The 23,712-nt window shown below is 39.5% G+C and overlaps 1 protein-coding gene across 2 annotated transcripts; it reads right to left on the bottom strand.

Annotated features, from left to right (window-relative positions):
• Positions 1 to 13,089: 13,089 nt before the first annotated feature.
• On the bottom strand, positions 13,090 to 21,773 carry LOC311259451 (uncharacterized protein). Of its 2 annotated transcripts, XM_084356597.1 has the most exons (6): positions 21,666 to 21,773; positions 20,561 to 20,592; positions 15,897 to 16,956; positions 15,304 to 15,459; positions 15,118 to 15,210; positions 13,090 to 14,586 (listed from the first exon to the last, which is right to left on the bottom strand). In XM_084356597.1, the coding sequence occupies exons 3-6, from the start codon at positions 16,944 to 16,946 to the stop codon at positions 14,260 to 14,262; spliced, it is 1,626 nt and encodes a 541-aa protein (XP_084212723.1). In that variant the 5' UTR covers positions 16,947 to 16,956; positions 20,561 to 20,592; positions 21,666 to 21,773; the 3' UTR covers positions 13,090 to 14,259. The 2 variants fall into 2 exon arrangements, with proteins under 2 accessions (XP_084212723.1, XP_084212724.1); XM_084356598.1 differs by lacking the exon at positions 15,897 to 16,956 and having other exon boundaries at positions 21,666 to 21,740.
• Positions 21,774 to 23,712: the final 1,939 nt, after the last annotated feature.

Here is a 23,712-nt window from a genome sequence, read left to right as displayed (position 1 = left end):
ATACTCAGAATGGGGCTTAACCCGGAAGTGGGTGTGGTTTAACCCGGAAATAAGCGGGTCTTACCCCGGACGATGTCTTTTTCGCCTAATAATTGATATGGGTTGATCAGAAGTTTCTATATTTATTGTTTATTAAAAAACTATTTACATAAAAGCTTCTAAATTTAGCATCAGATAAATGTTTTTGATCACAAGAGTAAGAGAACTATTTACAGAAAAAGGTTTTTACAAACACAGAACATGAATAAACTTCAATGAATCAATAAACATGCAGGATTGAGGTATGAAGTAAAATGTATGAACTAGAGTTTCTGTACTCCACATAACTTCCTTCTTTTATATACACTATATATATATTTTTTTTTTTACTGTGTGTTGATCACAGGGGGCGCGGTGGAGTTTCTATTTCTACTCACACAATGTCAAATACAATGTTAATTATGTGGTACATGGTGCAAGCTGTAAATCCTGACGGTGCAGAGCAGGGATGGAAATTAGCCACCCGCCACCCGTGAGATTCGAAAAAGAAATACACTTGCTCGGTTCACGTTTGAGAGAAATATCTTTTCTCATTAAATCCAGCCCAAAACATACAGTGATTCTGTAGAATTTTCTGGCTATTATTTGATGGTTCAGGATTTATAGGGTTAATGAGAGCAGTGATGCAGAGTCATTTTATGGTCTTAGTGTGCCATCTAGTGGAGAAAAGTTGTTTCTAAATTGGAGATCGTTCTCGTTTTTTTTTCGTTAATTTCGATCCCTGGTACAGAGTGTGAATGACGCGACATGAGCTGCATTCACTGTTGTTTCCAGACTAGACCTTCTTTGCTTGTGCCCTCTATATTCAAAGGATTCGTTAGCATTGAATGTGAAACTTACCAAGCATGATGATCCTTGGAGTGATGGTGAGAGACAGCTGGGCCTCTGCGTCTGCGGGAGTGGTAGTCACCTATGAATGCAAGTAATGATAACAGTTATTTTAAACAAACTAGACGGTATTATCTCTAGGGGAAAAAAGTGCTTTTTGAAATTTGTTGATAAGAACACAGTGTGCCATGTTTTTTGTTGCTCTGATGGTTTATGCATGTTTACACCCCTTGGAAATAAAAAAAATGAACAAAGTGCCACACTAACATAATGCCAGGCTACATCAATTTTCTCTTAATAATTAAAATATTGTGCACACAGTGAACAACCATGACTCAACCCAGCATGCTCTACAAAAGAATTGAGATAGAAGCTCGCACCATGTGGGTCATAGTGTGAGATGAGGTCTATCAATGAAAAAGTGCTCAATCACCAATAACATAAAGCTACCCTCAAACTATATACCTGGCCTGAAACCCATTGCGTCAAACTATTAACAAACATAAACTACAAACTCCTAGAAAGACAGGATCGCCAGATGAAAACCTGCATTTACTTGTAGTACAAGATGCCATTGGAGGCTCGCCAACCTGCAATACAATTTGGGGGGTGTAAAATGTTTCACTCTAATCAGGGAAAATGATTCTGTAAGCAATAAATGTGACAATTAATTGTTGAAAACGGAGGAGGAGCTTACATCAGCAAGGAGAAAAAGTGAATCCTCTGAAGTGTGCCAACATCACAAGCATTGCTGCTAGGCCATCAGTTCCTTCTCGGTCCTCCTTTAGGGTTTCCTTCAGAACAGCTCTTACTTCCTTCGTCCACCTTGTAATCTGACTACTGAAGTAGTGCAGGAGTCTTTTACCCTTTTTGTCCAAGTCTCAGTTCAGTCTTCTGTATAGTTAAACATTGGTGAGAGTGGTGAAGTGTGACAATAAAAACTTCTGTGTAAAGAGAAATGGCCACTCTTTACCTACGTCCAGAATGCTTGTGGAAGGGTTCGCATTGATGTATTCCCGCTGTTTGGCATAAGTGATTGCCATTAGGTCTTCTACCGTTCCTCTCTCAGCGCCCTTGAGTCCCTCTCGGCTGAATATATCCAACGTCTCAAGCTTCTTTTCCTCTAATGAAGCTGATGTTTCCCCATCTGGATAGTCCTCTGGCTGCCAACGAACACACCCATAACTGTCGACTCTTAGACATGTAGCTACTGCTGGCTGGTCATCATCACCATTCTCATCATCTCTCTGGATGCGTTTGGGCTTCCTCAGACGGGAAAGAGTGTTGCCTCGATTCAAATATTCTACTCTGGTCTTGAGCTGATTTAAAACACTGAAATACCCGCATCCAATTATTTCCCCCTCTTCTGGGAGAAGGCAGAGGCTCAGGCGATGACGGGTTCAGCTGGGGATTGGCAGGACCTGCATTACATACATGTGAGAGAAAGCACACAAAAGGTTGTGACCAGTTTGATACCACAAAATAATGTCCTCCAGATTTTCTATACAACCCCATATTAAGATATAGGTCTGCAAGCAGTTTGATCATTGATTAATCTGTCAATCATTATCTGGAAAAGACTTAGACATTAAAGTCACAAATTAATGAGCAAAAAACAAACAAAATTGCAGGAAAACAGTTTATTACTCTGTCATTATGAAGTCATACATCTGTGATGAAAAACCTCCCATCTAATTAACTGAAATCAGAGAATTTGGACTTTTTCTTTACAAAACGATGATCAAATGATTGCTGATTAATTTAGTTATTGATTAATTGTTGCATCTCAACAAATATGTTAATTAAAGCAACTGTAATCTCACCTCCTTTCAAGGAATGAAGAATCTTTCTGCACTGAATGGGTGTGAGCAGATGTTTGATGTCATCTTCTTGAATGAACTCCAGATCATCTGGTCCTTCAACACCTACTTTGGTCACCAAGTCATTGACCAAAGTTTCAAGTTTCGCTTCATCTAGCTGTGGTAGCATGGTCTGTATTGCCTTCTCAATGGAGTCCATTACTCATTCTTCTGAAACACAGAATGATGCAGAGCAACAAGATTAAGACCAAATTGATTATATACAGAAAGAGGGTAATAATCTGCAAGCTTGTCTACAGTCAAACACTTGTACTGTGCTTCCGAGTCGTTCGTAAGCAATACACACCAAGATCCACAACAGGTACAGACTGATACTGCTGGACAACAAAATACACGTTTGACTCATTTATCAGTATCAACAGTATTTTCCCAAATAGATACCCTGTGTCATTTTGGTCCACTACAACAGTCATGCCTCTTTTGTACAGAGTGCCTTTGAAAGTGACAGAGGGTGTTTCAATAGTGTGTTCTGGGCGGAGACCCTTGAGACTGAGAGCTCTCTGAATGCCAATCTGGTACAGTTGGTCATCAAATTTACTTGGTTGGCCCATTTGCAGAATCGGTGGAAATAATGTTATGCTTAAATATGCTTAAATATGCTTGTAGCAACTGGTGTCGTTCTGCTAAGGTACTGCAGAGGTTTTTAAAATTGTGAAGTTTCCTTGCACATTGCATAAAATATGAGTGCTTGCTTTCGAAGCGCAATATCCACAACCTAATGAGGGGACCAAACCAGGAATGAGTTCTGGGTAATGGACAAGATAGTGGTGTTTGGCTTTTAGTGTCTTTTCTGGGAATGTGGCAGTTCTTAGCTGGATGTATTCCTCAATAAGAATCTTAAGATATGCTACTTGGTTGGTATGGATCTTAGGTGCACATATCATATCAAATCAAATCACATATCAGAATAGGAAAGAGACGTAAGAGGCACCAGTTCTGAGCAGCATGCCCTCCCAGCTTTTCCCCATCAGATTTTACCTCACATGGCTTGTTATTTGCATCACTGGTATGTGAACTGTGATATAGTCTGATTCAGTTGACCATAGGTAAAGTGCTTGCCCACTTTCACTAAGTGTTTAATGTACATAGCAAGATCAACTGAAACAACCCCTTCAAAGAGGTCATGACCCAGACAAGCTTTTCTAATGCACACAATTTTAAAATAAATAAAATAAAAAACGGTTCAAAATACTAGGCTTTTCTTATTGCACTCAAAAAATAATTTTAGAACAGTCAGTGTGAATAAATAAAAAGTATTAAGTTAGAACAATGAGAACAAGCTAGCAACTGTAGCAGCAAAATCTCTTATTTTTCTCTCAACATTATGTCCCTTCTCCCTACTCCCTCTCTTGCCTACTATTGGGTGGCAGATTCTTTTGGAGTAGACTATCTACTGAGTCTGACTCAGGCTTTTTGTCTTGTTTAGATTCTTGGCCAAGAAAACCAAAATGTCTAGGTGTTCCTCACTCAATCTAGAACGCCTTGGACTACAGATGTTTCCAGATGTGCTGAAGACACGTTCTGATGCACAGCTTAGGTGCATTGTCGTGCAAACTGAGCCAGGATGGGAAGATCAGCCTCATGTTGACCCCACCAGGCTAGGGGGTCCTGTGCAGCACTTGCATCTCTTAACTGTTCATAGTCAGTCATCTCACGGTTTAGTTTGTCTTTAGGTGTTGTCAGTGTGGATGAATCTTGTCCTGTTGAACTGTCTGCTCCCCCTCTTTTGATGGTGCAGAGCAGGCTTTTAAGATCACTTCTTTTTTTTTTTTGCTACAGCACCTGCTGGTTGGTGCTCCAAGCTTAAGTCTTCTTGTTGCTCTGCTCTCTGCTCCTCTGGAAGCACAACTGTGTGAGCTTTTAGGAGCAGTTCCTCTTTAACTTCTTCTTCCATTGTAACAAATGTGCTTTTAAATCTGGGGTCTAGGTAGGTGCAGATGTTCAATGCCATCTTAATATTGTGCTCATCATATCTCTTTTCAAAGTCTTCTCTACATTTCTCCTTCATTTCCAGTGCCAGTTGACTGTCACCTTCCTCATCTTTCAGACAGGCTTTAATTTTCCACAGGAGTGGCAGGACTGATGAGAGAGTTGTTTCTTTCTCTCCACTAAGGGCATCTGTGAAATCATTGAGTGGAGCCAGGACATCCCTCACTGTTTCCAAAGTTGTCATGTCTGTGTCTTTCGGCATCAGGAACCATTTTTCATCAGCTAGAACAGCACAGACTGTTTGCTGCTGCTCACAAAAGCGTTCCACCATATCATAGGTGGATCCCCATCATGTAGGCTCATCATGAATTAGCTTGTGTTGTGGTAGCTTTAAAGATTTTTGTTTTTCCTTCAGCTGCCTTGACATTTTATTAGATCTTGAGAAGCCTGACACTGTCTTACATAGCCGGGACAGACAGCTCACCACACAATCAATTTCAATGGCCTTTTTGACTGCCAAATGCAATTTGTGGCCAAAACAGGGAATCCAGAGGTGGTTGGAAAATGCCTTGCGGTTGTTGGTTGCATTGTCTGTTGTGAAGGCCCCAGGAGTCCATGATGACATCTTCCAGGACCTCTTTCAGAGTGTCTGCTGTGTGGTCAGACTGCAAAGCAGAGCATCCTATGCACCAGGACTGCATTTCCCAGGATGCTGTAATGAACTGTAGAGTTACAGCCATGTAGGAACTCACAGCTCTGCTTGTCCAGATGTCTGTAGTGCAGGAGAAGAATGGTTTGTCTGCCAGCTGTGCACTAATTATTGACCTTGTATCTTCACATATTTTTGGAATTTCATTGTACATGAAGAAATTCCTTGAGGGGAGGTCATATCGTTTCTCCAGCTGCTGAATAAGTTTCTGAACCCAGCCTTTTCAACTGTATAAACTGGCACTTGGTCCATGCAGATGTATTCGGCGACTGCTCTGTTCAGCCTTTTAGCATCTTTCGAGTCCTTTGCATATTTTGTATGCTGCTCAAAAACAGCCCGAAGAGTAGGTTGCCTCTGAGTGGGGGCACTGGATGGGGTCACTCTATCCGTACCAGAAGCACCAGACCTCTGCAGTGAAAAATAAAATTAAGGTGATACATTTGTCATACAAGCTGAGGCCTTAATTACATTGAGATACATAACCTTAAAAATATTTTCATTAGCTATAGCCTGTCTTAAGTAGGACCAATGTCTTTAAATGGTATGTTACTAGTCTTTATAAATATTAAATGGCTAAATGTGTATGTAAAAGTGTGTTACTTTATAAAGATCATGCATGTATGCATTTTACAGCTCTGGAAAAAAAGTAAGGGACCACTTCAGATTTATTGTAAATCAGCATGTCTACATGTATGGCAAAAAGTTTAAAAATCACTGTGAAAATATAAATATAATATAAATAAACCAGCTCTATTTTTTTTTTCTTCCAGAGCTACTTTTGTACAGAGTGAAGGGGGGTGGCGCTTGCTTTTAGCACTGAATGGGGCTTTTTTATCATGAGTAAATTACCTGTCGTTCCCTGAACTCAGTGCACAGGTCTGGGTGCTTGTCCTTGAGGTGTTTGGCTAAGTTGGAGGTGTTTCCGCCCTTAGCCATGCATGTTTTAAAACACCGTTTACAAAGTGGCGCATCAGAGTTAATTGCCTCGCCTTGCTCATTTTTTTTCAATCCAAAGTAGTGCCATATCGCACTTCGCACCCCTGGTTTCTCCACAAGTTGCGGCGTGGTGACTGTTGCAGCAGCCATTCTCCTCTCCGTGCTCCTCTCTCCCTCTCTCTCTCTGCCCCCTCCCCCCTCTCCCTCTCTCTCTCTCTCTCTCTCTCTCTCCCTCCAACGTCTCTGCTCTCTTCAAGCTTCCCTCCTGCTCCGTCCAGTCCACGCTGCTCGCTCACTTGCTAGCTGTTTCTTCCGGCTTGCTAGCTTTTTCTTTTTTTTCTCCCGAAGCTCCGGCTTGCTCCTCGTCCTCTCAGCTGTAGTTACAACGCAGTGACGTCATGTGGCGAGGTCGCCACGCCACTTGGTCCCATCCAAATGCAATATAGCACCGTTTTAAATGCCTCAGTACCCTGGTACCAAATTAGTACCGGTATACCGAACAACCCTATGCCCAAGTAAGTCTTAACAGGCTCAACATAGTTAAATCTGCTCTTAAAGAAGGTTTTACAGGTTTGATCTGTTCTAAAAACTCCTTTGTTGCACATTTTCAGAAGGTTATCTTTAGAGAGAGATCATCAAGAAGCCTCTTAATGTCACTTTCAGGCACATTCAGCTTTGTTAACTCTTCATGCATCCTAGACAAAAGATGAGTCAAACCAGTGGTGTGCACCTCTTGTATTTCCTCTATTAAGGTCTGAATTGTACTGGCTGGTAACAGCATTTTAGCCTGCATTCGGAGATAAAACGTGGCCAGATTGTTCATAAAACCATCTGTGTCCACTTCATCATTTGTGTTATCATTATCATCATCAAAGATTGTCTCAAAAGTGTAACCTAGTTCATGGTCTGATGACAGATTCATGCAGGCACTTGTGATGTTAGTAGCACTGGTAGAAGTTTGGCTACTACATGGAGAACTAACGTTAGAGATCTTTTTGTGTTTCCGGTTCAAGTGGGAGGCAAAGGATGAACGGACACGAAAATACTTTGAACAGTTAGTATAGGGGCATGACACTTTTTTGCCATCTTTAATATGCCAATTAAGATGTTCACATAAGGTTGAAAAATTTGCTGACACAAAGCTACAACCTTCAACAGTGCAAGCCAAATCAACTCCATCAATTTACCTTTCATGTCCTCGTTTAGCTGTCTTCTTGTGAAAACGGTACATGTGGATTTGAACGGTGCCATGTGTCACAAAAGTGGCAACGCATTCTGCTACCCCACATGGAAATCTAAAGTTAGCTAGATTTCTGTGACTCCTCAAATGACGAACAAATGCAGGGATTGAAGCTGTGGTGAAATTACAGTGCTTGCATGAGTAGTTCATTTTGATGGCAAGCTAACTGGTTAATACTTAGCTGGATACCTGTGGTTCATCACAGCCTGACAAGGAGGCAGAGTGTAAAACAATTTTTTTTGCTGCAAGTGATGGTACTTACCGATTTTCTGGAAGTTCCGATGTGTTTTTGTGGCGGACCACGATTACAGGATGCAAAGTCCTGCAGATGCCAAGGGTGGAAAAAAAAACTCTTCTCCCGCGCAGCAAAACAATAAAAAACGGCACAACTCTCCAGGAGCAAACTTTAAACAGGTCTCTGTCTCGGCTAATATTTCAGTAAGTTTAAAAAAAGACCCTGTGGTCAGTTAGTGCTATCACTACAGTACATAAGCTAACTACCTGTAATGGCTGTGGAGACTCTCGGTAAGAGCTGTCTGGGAGACTTTTCGCTGAATTCCTCTCAGGCAAAAAGTAAAAGAAATCAACAAAGACGACGCAAACACACACAAACGTAACAAAAATAAACATGAGCACAAGACAAAGCCTTGTGTAACGAACCGAAATGTAAGCGTAATAAGTCACGGAGCTTAATGGAGTCAGAACTCAGAACTAGTGCTGTGTTCGCGGTTGTTTTGCAATGACGTGACTGGCCCATTTGAAGCACGACCGTTGAACTCTCTTGATCCTCATTGGATGAATTGAAAGTGAAGCGAGCGTTGATACAAAATAAAAGTCCTCTAGACCCCATAAAATCATTCCCAGTGTATTAAAACATGGAAAATAAAGTCCTGAGTTTTGTATTGTAGAAACGTGAAGTTGTCATCAATAACCGGAACCGGAAATATACATCATAACCTTGAGATCTGTGGGCTTTTTTTAGCTAGTTTCCACCTGGTTTCCACTTATAAATCTAAAAACTAAGCATCCCCGTCTTTATAATCTTATGGATGCCGTAAAATTGTGTGAGAGAGACACTGACCCACCGTGCATTGTGGAAACTGATGAAGACAGTGTGAGTTAAAGTTTTTTGCTCGAAATAACATCACTCACCGGCAGTAAACAGCGGGACCTACCCGGCTCTCACTTCTGGAGACGAGCGCTGTTTTCCGGGAGGCAGTGCACCAACAGTCAGCAGGGAGGACTGACCGGGTCGCGGCGACTTTTCCACATATAACGCTAAATCCGGTGATTTTTTTTCTCATGCAAGTTGCTAAAGACACTACCTACTACCACTTTACTGTTTGTTCTTATAACATTGCTGTGTGGGTTAAGTTTGGGACTTTCTCTTTTATTTTGAAAGCCCAGCGTTATCCAGTGAAGGATCTGTCTTGTCAGACTGAATGTGGACTCAGGAAGCAAACAGAGAGAAATGTTGTGGATCACATATTCATTATAAAACTGACTTCAAGTTACTTTCTCTTCTTTTAGGTAGACTGAGAGGCATTTCTCATTGAATGTTTTGATTGTTTGGCATAATTATATATTAATTCATGTACACCTAAGTAAAAATACAAGAGCGTGCAGGTTTATAGTGATAATGCCTTGATTTTTCTGTGTATGTGTATATATATATATATATATATATATATATATATATATATATATATTTGGTATCACATTAAAGAGGAAGTTGTGTTTTTTAAATGAAAACAACTTGTAATTGTCAATTTCTTTCTGTTTTTGAGATAGAGCTTTTGTTTAGAATGTTGCTGCAGTTCACTGAGAATCCTCACTTAAATTAGCATTTTCCTACTCAATCCAAAGTTCTACTGGGGTCTAGAGGGTTATGAGTTAAAAGTCACAATTATGAGATTAGAAGACATAAATATGATATAAAGGGTCAAACGTATGATTTTCAAAAAAAGAGATAATCATTGTTTTTATTTTGAGACACTTTTTAAAAAAAAATCTAATACACACAAAGGGAAAATACAGTAGTTTACTTTTACTATTTACAGTACTACACTAGCTATTGTGATTTTTTTTTTACAGTAACCCTTTGTCTACTGTGATTCATACATTAATACTTAAACTACTGTGATTTTGTAACGTGGATAAGGTTTTATTGATTTAATAACCATTTATGAGTGGATTTGTAGGCCTATGTTTATGTCGGGTGTCATGTAATGTTTATGCAGGTGTTATGAATGCTTGTGTATACTCTCTTCAAATGAAGTGTTACTGAAAGTTGCTTTGGTTTTGGTTTGTGGTTGTTTTCATGAGGTAGTGATTTGTTGGAAATATGTTAAGTGAAGAGGTACCTTTAGGGAAGATTTACCTGGGTCTCCAGTGCTACTCAGAAGCTTATATCTGAGCTGGAGTTCTGGGCTCCCAAGGAGGTAAGTCCATCACCCACTCAGTAAGACCAGGATGTTGTTGCATGTCCCTGAGTACTCAAGGTCTGCAATTTAACCCAATAGTTATTCTGTTGTTTCAAATTCGGTGTATATAACATTCTTAGATTCTCAAAACACAAAATGTAGAACTCTGGACTGAAAATGAACATATATATTACATTATCTGTCAAGTATTACATTATCAGTTTTGAAAAAAAAAAAAAAAACCTCCTGAAAATGTAATAAATTCCCAATAATCTAATAAGGTATTACATTATTGGTAAAAATGTTATTACAATATCAGTCAGATTATTTTATTACATTATTGGTGAAGTTATTACATTATTGGGTTTTATTACATTTTCAATTCAGTTAAGTGCAAATGTAATTACATTTTCAGGTGTTATTACATTTTCAGGAAATTATTACATTATAGAGTGCTACAAGCGGCAAACATTTTCAAAGCATAGCGTACACTTAAACAGATCTATATATTTTTAGGTGGGACTTATTTTAGGTGGCTAAAATATGTCTTGCTGTCAGTGCCATTTAGCAATACAATATTCTGCTTCCCTGTCGGTGCTATGTGGTGCTTCTCCACAAAGGGGGAGAGTTGATGGTCATCTACTACAGGTAATACAATGACAAGGGATAAGTACTTCATATACCCCACATCAAAAGACCTCAACTATTTCCTCACAAACCGACCCCAGACAGTCAAACTGGGACACCACCTCCACCACCCATCCAGCACATCACCTGTTTGTCCTGTTACCCTCTGGCAGGCGCTACAGGTCCATCAAAACCAGAACAGACTCAGAAACAGCTTTTTTCCACAAGTCATCACTGCATTGAACACAAACAGGCACTGACATCCATACACACACACACACACACACACACACACACACACACACACACACACACCACCCAAGGACAATGTGCAATAATTGTAAAGACTATTTTACTGTACTTATTTATACTCTCACAATTCCATACTTACAACCTGCACCACTGCACATATTTATTTATATTTTTATACTTACATTGCACTACTTGCCTTGTACTTTTTACTCTATTTTATGTTTGTGTGAAATACGCGGATGCTGCTAGAATTTTGTTTTATACTTGTGCAATGGGGTCTGCCCGCTATTCCGACATCCCGATATTCCGACATGTCTCTATTTAAACATGCCACTATTCCGACATGTCTCTGGCAATGACAAAAAACAATGTCGAAATAGTGGGACGCTTGAAAAATAACTTTAATGCCGCTATTCCGACAATTAGAGGTCACTGTCTAAATAGCGGCATGTCGGAATAGCAGCATGTAACCTTGTGCAATGACAATAAAAGGATTCTGATCTGATTCTGAACTATCCCTTTAAGGTTAAACAACATTTGCAGTTATTGTTAAAAGCAACTCATCTTGGTTAAGGTTAAGTAAAGCCATTGTCATGCTTGACAGAAACCAATGTTGACTGTTAGCATGATATAGGAAGTTAATAGCAGTGTATCATGTCAAAATCACATGCTTTGCCAACCGATCCTGTTTTTATGGCACATGTTAGTTATAATTGTACTAACTGTATTAGGCATCCATCTCCTAATAGCTTTGGTGTTTTCCTGATTTTATATATAGTAGTCAACACTGACAGTTCAGAGTTAAAGGGGAACTCCTACACAATGCATATGTGAAAAAAGTCACAGCAACCCTTTCGTGTCTCCAGAGGGAGCTGCATGACGTCTGATAAATGTCCTTAAGTGATGTCACTTGAGTCAGCATCAGTCCTGGCTGAAGACGACAAGTTTGAACAATATCTGGTGTTGTGAAGTTAGAAAAACATAAGCTTACCAGACCTCGGTAGCCCGCTCCTTATCTCTGCTAGAGGCTCTACATACATTAGCCGCTACTAGCATGACACACCAACTCCACCTAAACTGTTGGAGTGGACTTGGATCATGGGTAACGCAGATTCTGGGTTTTGACAAGGAAGAATGCGTGTGGATCAAAAAGATAATATCTCTGGATCTACATTGATTTGATCCTTAAATAAAGATAAAATAAAATCATTAACATTTTTAATTTCAGCTTAAACCATCCTCATACAGAGTAGTATGTCATACTGCCAAACACATTTTTATACTTTTATTGTCAAAACATGACAACCCATTTGGTCAATGTAACCAAAAATCTACCACCCTATAGCCAATTTTTACATGTTCTCTATGGGTGGCAAGAGCTTTAAGACTCCTTGGTTTTAGAAAATTACCTTTTAGCTCTCAATAACAGACTAAATTTGACTTATTAACATGGATTCATTTTCAATGTAATAATGTCCCATATATTTGAGCACAAAAGTTTATTCATAATTTTGTCACAGATACTGTTTCCATGTAGTTCATATTAGTTCAAATGTCCACACTGATAAAAATACGGGGCTTGATCTACTTAAAAAAAGTAAGGCAACTTTTTGCATCATTTTATCCCGTAGATCAAACAAGAGTAGTCTTTGTTTGTACAACATTACTTTTGCAAGTAAAGTCAACTTACTTTTGCAAGTAAAGTCAACTTACTTTTGCAAGTAAAGTCAACATTACTTTTGCAAGTAAAGTCAACTTACTTTTGCAAGTCAAGTCAACATTACTTTTGCAAGTAAAGTCAACTTACTTTTGCAAGTCAAGTCAACATTACTTTTGCAAGTAAAGTCAACTTACTTTTGCAAGTCAAGTCAACTCAATTGTGTTAAGCTGACTTTACTAGCAAAAGTAAGTTGACGTGACTTGCAAAATTAATGTTGTACATACAAAGACAACTCTTGTTTGATCTATGTGATAAAATGATGCAAAAAGTTGCCTTACTTTTTCTCAGTAGATAAAACACGATATATTTTTGTCACGGTGAGCTACTTAAATCAAGTATGTGATCTATGTGTTGGTCAACCTGTCCAATATAAAAATGCTAGAAAAAAAATACATAACTAAATTAAGAGGGTGAATGCCCTGGAAATCATAAGTACACTCAGCAAATTGTATGAGAGTTGCACTAGAGGAAAGGTCATAGGGTCAACACAATCAAGAGGTCAGAAGTCACCAAAATTTACATATTTTATTGCAAATTCTCACAAAATTTCAAACTCATGTCATACATGTACTGCTATTGAACTGGGCAAAAACTGAGTGTACTGTATAGAGCTGCAACTATTAGTTGTTTAATTGCTAAGTTGCCAATTACTAATTTCATCACAGATTTTTTTAAAGGATTTGTAATTATCAATTAATCTTTAAAACAAGACATTTTAAGTTGCATCTCGGGCTTCGGGAAACAGTGATAAAACATTTTTCCCCATTTTCACACAACAAAACCAATCAATTGAAAGAAAGAGATTGTACAATAATGAAAATTATTGTTAGTTGCAGCCCTAATACTGTATACTCTGCAACAACGACCACATTATTCAAACAACATCTGGTATTAATTATTCAACTTAACAAAACAAAAGGGCTTGTTTACCTTGTTTAACAATAGTTCCAGATGTATTGTAATATTTTAGTGTATTTACGGCATGGAACATACGATATACCAAAGACACTTTGATAAGAAAATAAGACCATAAACTCCATTGTATTGACAACATCAGAAATACCTGAGATGCCAGTGCCAGACGCGCCATAAGACAATGCCAATGACCCAACACATAACTCATGGGATTCGCATCCTATTACTTAATGGTTCTTCTAATGAAAAGTGAACTTCTGCAAACATGTTCTACAAAACAAACATCCATTCTGTCTACCCTGAGGAAGCACTTGCAGGGATGAGACCCCATCCAAAGTCTGACCTTAAAGGTTTGAACGTCCAATCAAATGATGGCTACATTCAAAATCTGACCGATACATTGATTGCGCAAAAAACACAAAATCCAGCACCTCACAAAATATAACTGTACAGAGCTTTCCTGTTCTGTATAGATCTGCCTCCTGTAGCAGTACCTCAAAAGCTGCTTGAACAATACACCTCAGGTCACTTACAATGATTTACTCTTGTGCTGAGCCGAATTATATTAGCCATTTAAAGTGCAGACAACTGATGGAATTTACACCACATAACAAATTTAAGCATATACAAGCTTCAAAGCATAAAAATTTAAACCGAGGAAGCGTGGTGGAAAACCTGAGAAGATGCGATGTAAAACCGACAACTGTAAACCTTGACAAGAGGGAGCTCACTCAAAACCTCTAGCAATGTCTGTATGGCTTTTATGCATGTAAACTGACCTTGAGATCATGGACTTTGGAGGACACCTTTTGGTTGACATCCTCCAGCTCTAGGAAGATCTTTTGGAAAACTTCAAAGGTGTATTTCAGTTTGTTTGGGTACCTTAGTTCCAAGGCATAGATAAGGCCCATCAGGTATGTACAAGCATGTGCCACATCAGGGATACCAAAAAGGATCTCTGCTCCCTCAATGGCTATTCCAGCTTGCTTGGGGAGATCTTCATCTCTGGCTTTGCTGACCACGAAGATGTTGAGGACATGTGTAGTAAGGGCCTCTTGGACAGTCGCAGCATCATCATCATCTAAAACCTGTAAAATATACCAGAAAGAATAAAACCCTCTTGTATACCAATGTGAATGATGCATACAGTATAGTTCTCTTGGCACTCTTTCTCCCCGCATGGGTGATCAGATTGATATGCTTTGGTTGCTTTGTAGCTTCATAAGACTGTCTACGGGTATCACAGATTTAAATTTAATGCAATTGAAGGCCATTTTAAGTAAATCTAAGAGTGGCTAAATAGTCTCATTCAATTTGATAGATTAATTTCCAATAAATGGCAATCTTCAAAATTCCATAAAATAATCTAATTAAAATGTTAGCAGCAGTTTTCAGCAAACTGCAGCACATACATGTACAAGTCTCTAGGTATCTCTGATGATTTTCCAACTTTGACTATAGCGTTGTTAATAATTAGATGCTTAAATCATAACATTCCATCCATTTCTACATAGACAAAAAAAAAAAAATCAATTTTTAAAATACCACTAAGCCATCAGCTATCCTGGATTGCACAACCTCATCTCAAACAGGCAGGGCTTTGAAACAGTTTTCTTTACCTTGTAGTCCTTGATGAGCTCCTCTGTCTTCTCACCAAGGTAGAGAATGAGGCCTCTGATCACAGCGTCTCTTCTGGAGTCAATGCTGTTGTCCTATAAAAAAAGAAATGAGATCATTCTAAGTACAGACATCAGAAAGCTAATACATATAACTAACTATTTAACTGTTGTGCAATAAGTACATGCCTCATTTAACATGTCAAGGGTCTCATCGAGCTTCTTCCCAACAGCGCCTCCCTTCCTCCTGTAGAGGCTCAACAGTCTGGGTGTGTACTGGTCCAACTTTCCCAGGAATGTGGACTGTAGTGGCTTAAGTGTTATCCTCCGGAATTCTTCCTCGATCTACAAAAGAAGAGAGATGGAGAAACATCATGAGATACAGAAAAAAAGAATTACAGAGACACAGAGCAACAAAAACAGAACAGGAGCCTAAGGCTACACTGAAAGCAACACTTAAGTGGTCATGCGTTTTGCAAGGAATGTTCCACAGGTAATCAGGTTAAAATCTTATCCTTCAGTTTCATCAGGTAGGAATACTGTTCATCCCTGCCCCACCACAGGTAATCAGGTAAGTTTAGCTTTTATTCTGACAGTCTCATCAGGTTTTTTCCACAGGTAATCACAGAGGTTTCATCAGGTAAACATCGTCTTCATATGTTTTCACAGGTAATGCAGTCAATTTTTTTTTTTTTTTTGTTGGCATATGCCAGGCTGAAGACTTTGAAACTTTACCATTACCACCTCTATTGAAGAAGACACAATTAAAATGTACAACATACCTGGGAAAGCTCAAACAGGGCAGGCCATCGAGCTTTGAAGTCAATCACAGCTGGTTTATTGAGGATTACATCATTTCGACGCAGTGAAAAGGTTTTCGCCATCTTCTCATTGATGATTTTGGTGTTGTCCTTCTTCTTGTACTCATAGAGAAGCTCTACTCTCTCTTTTTCAAGGGTTTCATCAGTTTCACCTTGAGGATGAGGTGGGAGATAGTTTACCTCAGATTTCTTAGCTTTTTTCAAGCTTTTAGTTGGAGGTCCATCTGCAGCTGATTTTCTCTTCCGACAGTTTACATTTAGTTCTGGTAATCCAAGGTGCTTCACCTTTGCTCTAAAATTGCCAACCTTGTATTTCAGGCTGTTCTGCCATCCATATATACCATTGGAAGACACAGGGTCCCTCAAACAGGGGTGTTTCATGACCAGGGCCTCAGCAACCTGCTCCCTTTGTGCTCGTGAAGGATAAGCAGTGTAGACAAAGATGCTGTCTGCAAGTTTGTCCAGAATGTTGGGTTTTACTGAAGGATTGCTGAGCAGGGTTCCGTCCTTTCTGTAAGCTTCATTTGCAGCTTGTAGAATGAGCTCTGTGTCAAAGGAGAAGGTAGGTATGGTAAACTGAGCTGGCCAAGATGAAGAACGAAGAGAGGTCTCTGGAGAAGACTGAATTATGGTCTCTGGAGAAGACAGAAGTATGGTATCATTGGATGTATGGGAGTAACTGGAAGAGACATCTTCTGATGACTCAGTGCAACTGCCACCAAAGCTCTCCTGGAGTCCTTTAGCATTCAAAGAATCTTCAAATGTTAGTGTGATCACTGGTGCAGTAAGAACCACCTTGATGGTGTCTTTGTCCTTTACTTCATTCATTTCAAGAAGAGTAAAAAATTGACCGTCAAAATCCTGGTCCTGGAACTGCAAAGTAAAATCTTGTTCAATTGCAAATGTCTCCTGTACAATACGCTTCAATTCATCCACAGTCTGTGGGATTCCTGAGGGCAAGGGAAGCTTGCGAATTTCCTCTTGGAGTATGACTCGAAGTCTGGCAGACATGTTGATTGCTCTATAGGAAGGGGAAAGAGAGGAGACAGAAAAAAGAAAAAAAAAAGGTTCTGTTGACTTTAGGCATACAAACAATAAAATTACATCCTATAACAAAGATGACTAAAAGCTTCAATCTTAACCCTCGTATTATGTTCGGCCAGAGAATGGGGGAAACATACAGGCAGTACATGATGGTCATGGTCAGGAGTCAAACCAGTGATCTCCTGCACAAGGGCCAGAGTCCATATGGGATGTGCTCTAAGACCACTCACCCACCAGAACACCACCTCCACCACCACTTTGTTTTATTATTTCACATTTTCAGACTGAATCTTTATATGTTTAGCCCCTCACTGCTGAGTGTCCACTCAGAGTGTCACTCAATTGAAAATGATTTGAAATACTGACTAATGTAAAACATGTCAATATATACTGTATTAAATTACCTAATCTTGAATGGGAATGTGACGCTTCAAAGTGACAAATCGCCTTTGCTCAAAAGCGTATGCTGCAAGAGGGAAGAAGTCTGTTAATTCCTGTTGCTGAAGGATTGTCACTTGTCTGGTGGATTCCAATTCAAAAGCTCTCAGGTGCTCCCAGTACCAGGAATGAAGACACTTGGCAGCAAATGCAAGCTGGCCACACACAATGAGGATTAGATTTAGTTCAACAAAGTCTGGAAGCCCACCAGTTGATCCGTACGGCAAGATCATTCCCACTGAGTAAGTGGTGCCATAGCAGGTCACTGTATTGGCCACCTGAATACACGTCTCTCCAGGAAATTTTCTTTGCACTGCTTCCTGTATGTTTTCCTTGAGGACATCCACAGGCACTGTGGACAGATTTGAGACACTGAGGGCAGGTTTGAGTATGTCTGTGCCATGCAAATGGTAAGCCAGCATGAATTGATGTTTTACAGCCAGAGACAGTAAAATGTTTCGAAAACAGCTGGTATGTCGAACAAGTCGCTTAAAAAAGCTATGTTTTGCTTCGAAGCGCATCGCCCACAGAGCTACAAGAGGTCCAAAAGCCTTGATTAGCTCTGGATAATGTTCCAGAAAATGGTGTTTTGGCAGAAGTTTTGCTTCTGGAAAAACCTGGAGGTATCTATGCCTGTGCTCTGATATTTTAGTGTCAAGGTCTCTAATTGTGTCCTCTGTGTGGATTGGAGAAACAACTAGTTCAACGATGTCTTTCAGGTCCATGAGGAGATGCCATGCTGGTTCGCTCTCTGGCACTTTGAAACCAATGATAAGAGGAAGCAGACGCAACAGGCTCCAATTTTCATGAGCATTTCCACCCACGCTCTTTCGAGTGGCAAAGTTCAGCGGGACAGGCTGTGGGCTGTCAGCTTTGTCAGTCCACTTGTAGGGGAACTGTCTGATTTGATCATTGAGTTGAAATAAACTGAAGTATTTTTTCTTAATCAGAACATTAAGACACAAAGCCAACTCCAGAGGTACTATTCCCTCGAACAGGTCGTGGAGCAGGTCTGGTGGATACCCTGATAAAACGTGAAAATACTGCAGTTTATTAGTTAAGGCACACTGCCTTTTCACACCAAAGCAGTGAGTGAGAGTGGGACTTTCTGAAGCTGTTTGAACATGAAGCGAATGTTCCTGCTTTGTTCTTGCTCGGAAGGATCCAGTTCTTACTTCTTTTTTCCTAATCTCAGAGAGCTCCCCCAAACAAAACCTGCAAACATGAGATCCAGAAAAACTTTCCACAAAGCCCCCAATTGAATGGGCACCTAAATTGTCAGCTACTACACTAACTATTGTGCCTTTGATTTTCTTCCCAAGTGCAGGAATAAAGAGCCCTTCTTCTTCCAGCTGGACAAGGTCTTTTAACAGTGGCTCAAGCACTGCTTCATAACCGTATTTTTTGACATCCACAGCCTTGCAAAGCACAGCTAAATAAATTGACTTCAGTGTAGCGCGAAACTGTGGTGGAATATTTGCCAACACCCAATACACTGCCGTAATCTTGTGCTTTTTGCGGGATGTTCCCAGGGGATTGCACACCTCAAAATCGTCAACATAGAGAAGGAGAGGAAGAGTTATGTTTTCAGTGGCAAACAATGCATTTTCTTTAAAATGTGTTCCATCATGAAATGACTCGTATCTGCCCTTGTGAGTAGTGTATGAAGAGTTGAAAGCCTTCTCCTGAATGTCATTCAGGCTTAATATCTGGGACAGTGACTGAAGAATGGGAACATATTGGAACGTTCGACCTTCCTTCTTGTCCAGAATGTATTCAACAGGCTGAACTACATGAAATGTCTTCTTAAAGAACTCCTGTCTTTTGAAAGTTGTAGCTAGAGGACCATCAGCTCTTAAAGCTGTGCTAATTGGGTTTGACTCACTCAACTGTTTGACTAAATCAGAGACTACTGAGTCATCAAGCACACAGTTATGCTTTCTTAAACATGAGTTCACAGTTTTTTTTATGCCGGGACCTGACACCACAGAGGATAAAAACTGGAGCTCAGCTACTACTTCGGTAATGCACTTGCTTGGCACATTGTAAATGCTCTCTAATTTCAATAAAAGGTGGCCCAACTTCAGTTCAATTTCTTCTTCTTTCAATTCTTCAGGTTCATACTCTCCTGAACAGTCATATGCTCTTGAACACGCATATGCCTCAGAGCAATGTGCTTCAGCAATATTATCTGTAATATCTGACTGATCTATATACTTGTGTACAATTTCAGCCCGGAAGTCATTTGAAGAATGTGCTATGTGTTTTCGGGATCTGTGTGATGCAAAGGTTCCAAACACATTTGTATAAAAATCACATTCTCTGAAGACACAGTGCACAGTTTGATTTTTCCTAAGATGAACTGCAAGATGTTGGAAAAAATCCTTCTCAGTTGAAAAACTAGAACTGCAAAGTTCACAATTGAAACAAATCACTTCTGGTGTTGACTTGTTAGTTGGATGTTTCCTTGACAAATGTGATTTGAGGGTATTCCAGGTTTTGAAGGAGCAGGGGCAATCGGCATGTAAACAGGGAAGAAATTCGCTGTGGTCGTGCCTTAACCTGTAGTGCCTCAAAAGTTCATTTGCTTCAGGGGCAACATAGGTACAAATCTTGCAAATCCATCCCATTAAGAATAAAAGCCAGCGTTTAGATCCAAGTACATTCAGACCACGACGGAGGAGCAAAAGGGGTGGTCTCTTTGGAGGAGGTTAGAGCAGAAGTCAGCTGGGAGATTCAGTGTGATGCCAAGTTATGGTCAGGGGCTCGGCTTCTGTTTAGCACAAATTATACAAGATCGTATGTAGATCAGTCGAATATTACAGATGATATTGTAGAAGCTCATTGTTCTGATGCATACGAGAGTTCAGGACCATATGACTGTACAGGAGGCTAAGAAATTGAAGAATTTAAAAAAACTGAATTTAGGCCACCTTTAATCTGGTAATCAGGTAAGTTTGTCTTTTATTCTGACAGCCTCATCAGGCTTACTTTTGCTACATTTTAGACTGGGCTGTCACGACAATTTTTTCAGTGAAAGACCAGAATCTCTGCCCCCAAAATGATTGTCTGGTCCATAAACTAACTGAAATAATCTAACATTGCCCACTTTCCCCACAACAATTGCAATTGTTTTTACATACCTTCATCCAATGTGCTTGACACGATAAATCACCTGGTAAGGATACAATGACATAGTTAGTAACTGACCACTGAAGAAAACAAAATCATAGTAAATAATCTATCTTTTAAATTATGTTAAGAATAAAACAACCAAACATAACATAAACCGAAATTTGCAATGTGTAGGAGCATATGTAGTTATGTGTGCGGTGTCAAACTAAAGGAAAACAAACAAAAACAACAACAACAAACAAACTTCCTGGGCCTGTTTCAGGGTGTGCATTCATGCATACAGTGAGAAACACAGCTGATGCTGGGAAGTAACCCCACAGATAGAATATGGTAAAAAGAGTGCACACTTCACTCAAGAAGCCCCTTTGTCTTTATGTAAACAACAAGGACCTTCACAATGAATTTTAAACTAACTACCTAGCTAACTAGCAGCGTTTTATTGAGCTTGAATATATTCTTTGTGTTTCGTTTGGGTGGCAATGCTTAGTATGGGCATTTAGCTGAGTTTCTCCCCGTCATTTTGGTATGCTACATGTTATGATTGGTGCTACCTAGCGAGCACAGAGATCGTCTTTCAGCATGCATCTCACGCTGCCCCCTGTACAGTGGGCTCTCGTATTTGGGGACTCTGAAGTCGGCGCTGTCTATCACCTGCGGCTGGACTCGCTCTGCCCGCTGCTGCGGTTCAGCGGCGAACAAGCAGAGCTAACTTAACAGACTACAGCCACCGCTGCGACCAAAAAACACGACCGACTTACAGCTAAAACCCCTCGCTAACGGCTAGCAGGTGTGTTCTGCATGCAGCCGAAAACGCGGCACCTGGCGCCGTCTAATTAACGTTACGTGGAAGAAAAACAATCACATCCCTGCTTACTTTAAATTACAGTCACTTGCAAACGTCAGGTTCAAATTACATTTGAAGCAAGTATTTTAAAACTTGCTAACGTTAGTTTCAAGTTACATAGTAAGTCTTTTGAAGCCACTTGCTATTGTTGATTACAAATTACATCAAGAGCCTCCAGTTATTTTACTTATTCATTTCTACAACAATATAAAACCTAAAAGACTGTAGTAATTAACCAACTATATCACTAACATTAACTTAATTCTTACCTTAAAGTTCAGTCTTTCTGGAACATCTCCTTGCGGTGCTCAGATGGTTGGCGCGAATACCCAGAATACCCAGAAGTACCCAGAATGCACCACACGGGGTGCAGTTGGAGCAGAGTAAATACAACGAGCAAATTGTGTGTTGTGTGGATCTGCATAAGAAGATTTGTTGAGCCATTTACATAAAGCTTGTTAGGGGAAAAAAACAAAATGACTTGTGTTTTGAACAAATGTAGACTAATTCACAACTTGATACATTCATGTCAAGAGACAAACTTTGTTTTTTATTGTTATTATCACAGACTTAATTATGTTACAATTACATATTCTTAGATTTACTTTTTTCAGAAGACTATGAGTTATCGTTGAAAGTTCTTACAAACTTCTCAGTAGACATTCAGCTTTGATTATTTTGGTACAGGTTTCATATATTTGTTGAATATATCAAATTTGCAAAAAGAAATAGATCTATAGGCGGACTTTAGGTGAGATCAACAATCATTTTAATTTCAAATGATTCAGACTGCGTTATGACTGTGTATAGTGTAATGTTTATACTCAAAGCTTTCATTCATGAAAAGTTCTTTATATCCTTAAATATAATACTTCAATAAGCTGTAGTTTTACAGCTTTTTGTGGTTGATGCAGAGAATTGTGTGGTCCATGGTTTGTATTCAGCACATTTCTGGTTATATCATCCCTGACAATGGTTCCTCTTTGCTACAATTTGCCTACAATTTACCACTTGATACTAACCAGAGGACTGATCCCAGCATTTACCCTTCATGTGCTCTTGACTGAAAAGAAATTAGAAAGGGGGGAGAAACCTGCAGAGGAGAAAGCACAGGGGCAAAGAGCTTCCACTCTTCCGTGTAGATTTACTGATCTGTCACTACTTTATGTGGTTGAAATGGAAAAGAGAATTGGGCTATGTTTACAGCACCATAAACCTTTCTTTTAAACCCAAGGACTTGGCCACCCTGAAACTGTAGCGTAGCGGCCATAAAACTGAGGCTAACACCGTCTTTTAAATCTGATGAAACATTTATCGATTCTTTTTAGATCTTGTTTTATTTGCTCCTCCTCTCCCACCTCTGGGTTAATGGAAGCGAATCAGAGGACAGCAAAGATACTGAGGATGGTGAAGCTTTGCATGCTAACAGCATAGAAGACATAAAAATAAAGACAGGGAGCTTCTAGGAAGAAATAAAGATTTGCTGGTTACCAGCTTTCTGCAGTCCAGTCTGGATTAGTTGTATTTTGTTGATGAAACAATGTTGATTAGTTGGAACTTCTTTTATGTTTTACACTTATGTATTTAAAACATTTAAAAGAAAAGCTTTAAATTTTTCTATCCCCAGACCAAAGAAAAAAAAATAAAATGTAGGCGTGTCTTGTCAGATGCTGGTTGACTCTGTAGGGAAAGGACCTGCTGCTGAACGGTAAAAATTCTAACTCAAATGAAACAGTAAAAACGTGATAAATGTTGTCAAATCAGAATGGTAACAGCCTGTTGTAAGCTCGTAGATAACCGCCACAAGTAAATTCTCAACCTGTGGTAAACACTGGAGAAGGAAATAGTGCTTTTGTTGGGGTCAGCAGTGGATAAACACACAATTGATGCTCTAGTGTGTAATTTGGGCAGCAGGACTAATTAATACACAATTAATGTGAGTATTTATACTAACTAACAGGAGCCTGATGTATTGAAGTCTGTCACGATTAACAATGTGAATAAAAATCTGCAACTTATACAATATAAAACTATCCACAGAACCAACATCACCCAACATAAAAGGTTTAAAATGGGTTTGGCTAACACAGACTGTCGAGTTAATTTTCCCTGACTCGCTCGAGGCCTGGAGGTCATGCTGGACACAACTCAGCTTGTTTTTAGTTACTTCTTTTATTCATCACGACTGGGATGCAGCAACAGTAGCAGTAACAGGTTGATAACCTCAAAGAAAAAACAAAGAATCAGGCAGTCATTAAATAAGTACAAAATCAATTGCCTTATTAATACCTGAACATGAATAAATTATTGAATTAA

Source organism: Pagrus pagrus, assembly GCF_965226575.1.
Source record: "Pagrus pagrus genome assembly, chromosome: 7".
NCBI classification, from domain to species: Eukaryota; Metazoa; Chordata; class Actinopteri; order Spariformes; family Sparidae; genus Pagrus; species Pagrus pagrus.
The sequence above is the reverse complement of the archived record's forward strand: the minus strand, read 5'-3'. Positions and strand labels throughout refer to the sequence as shown.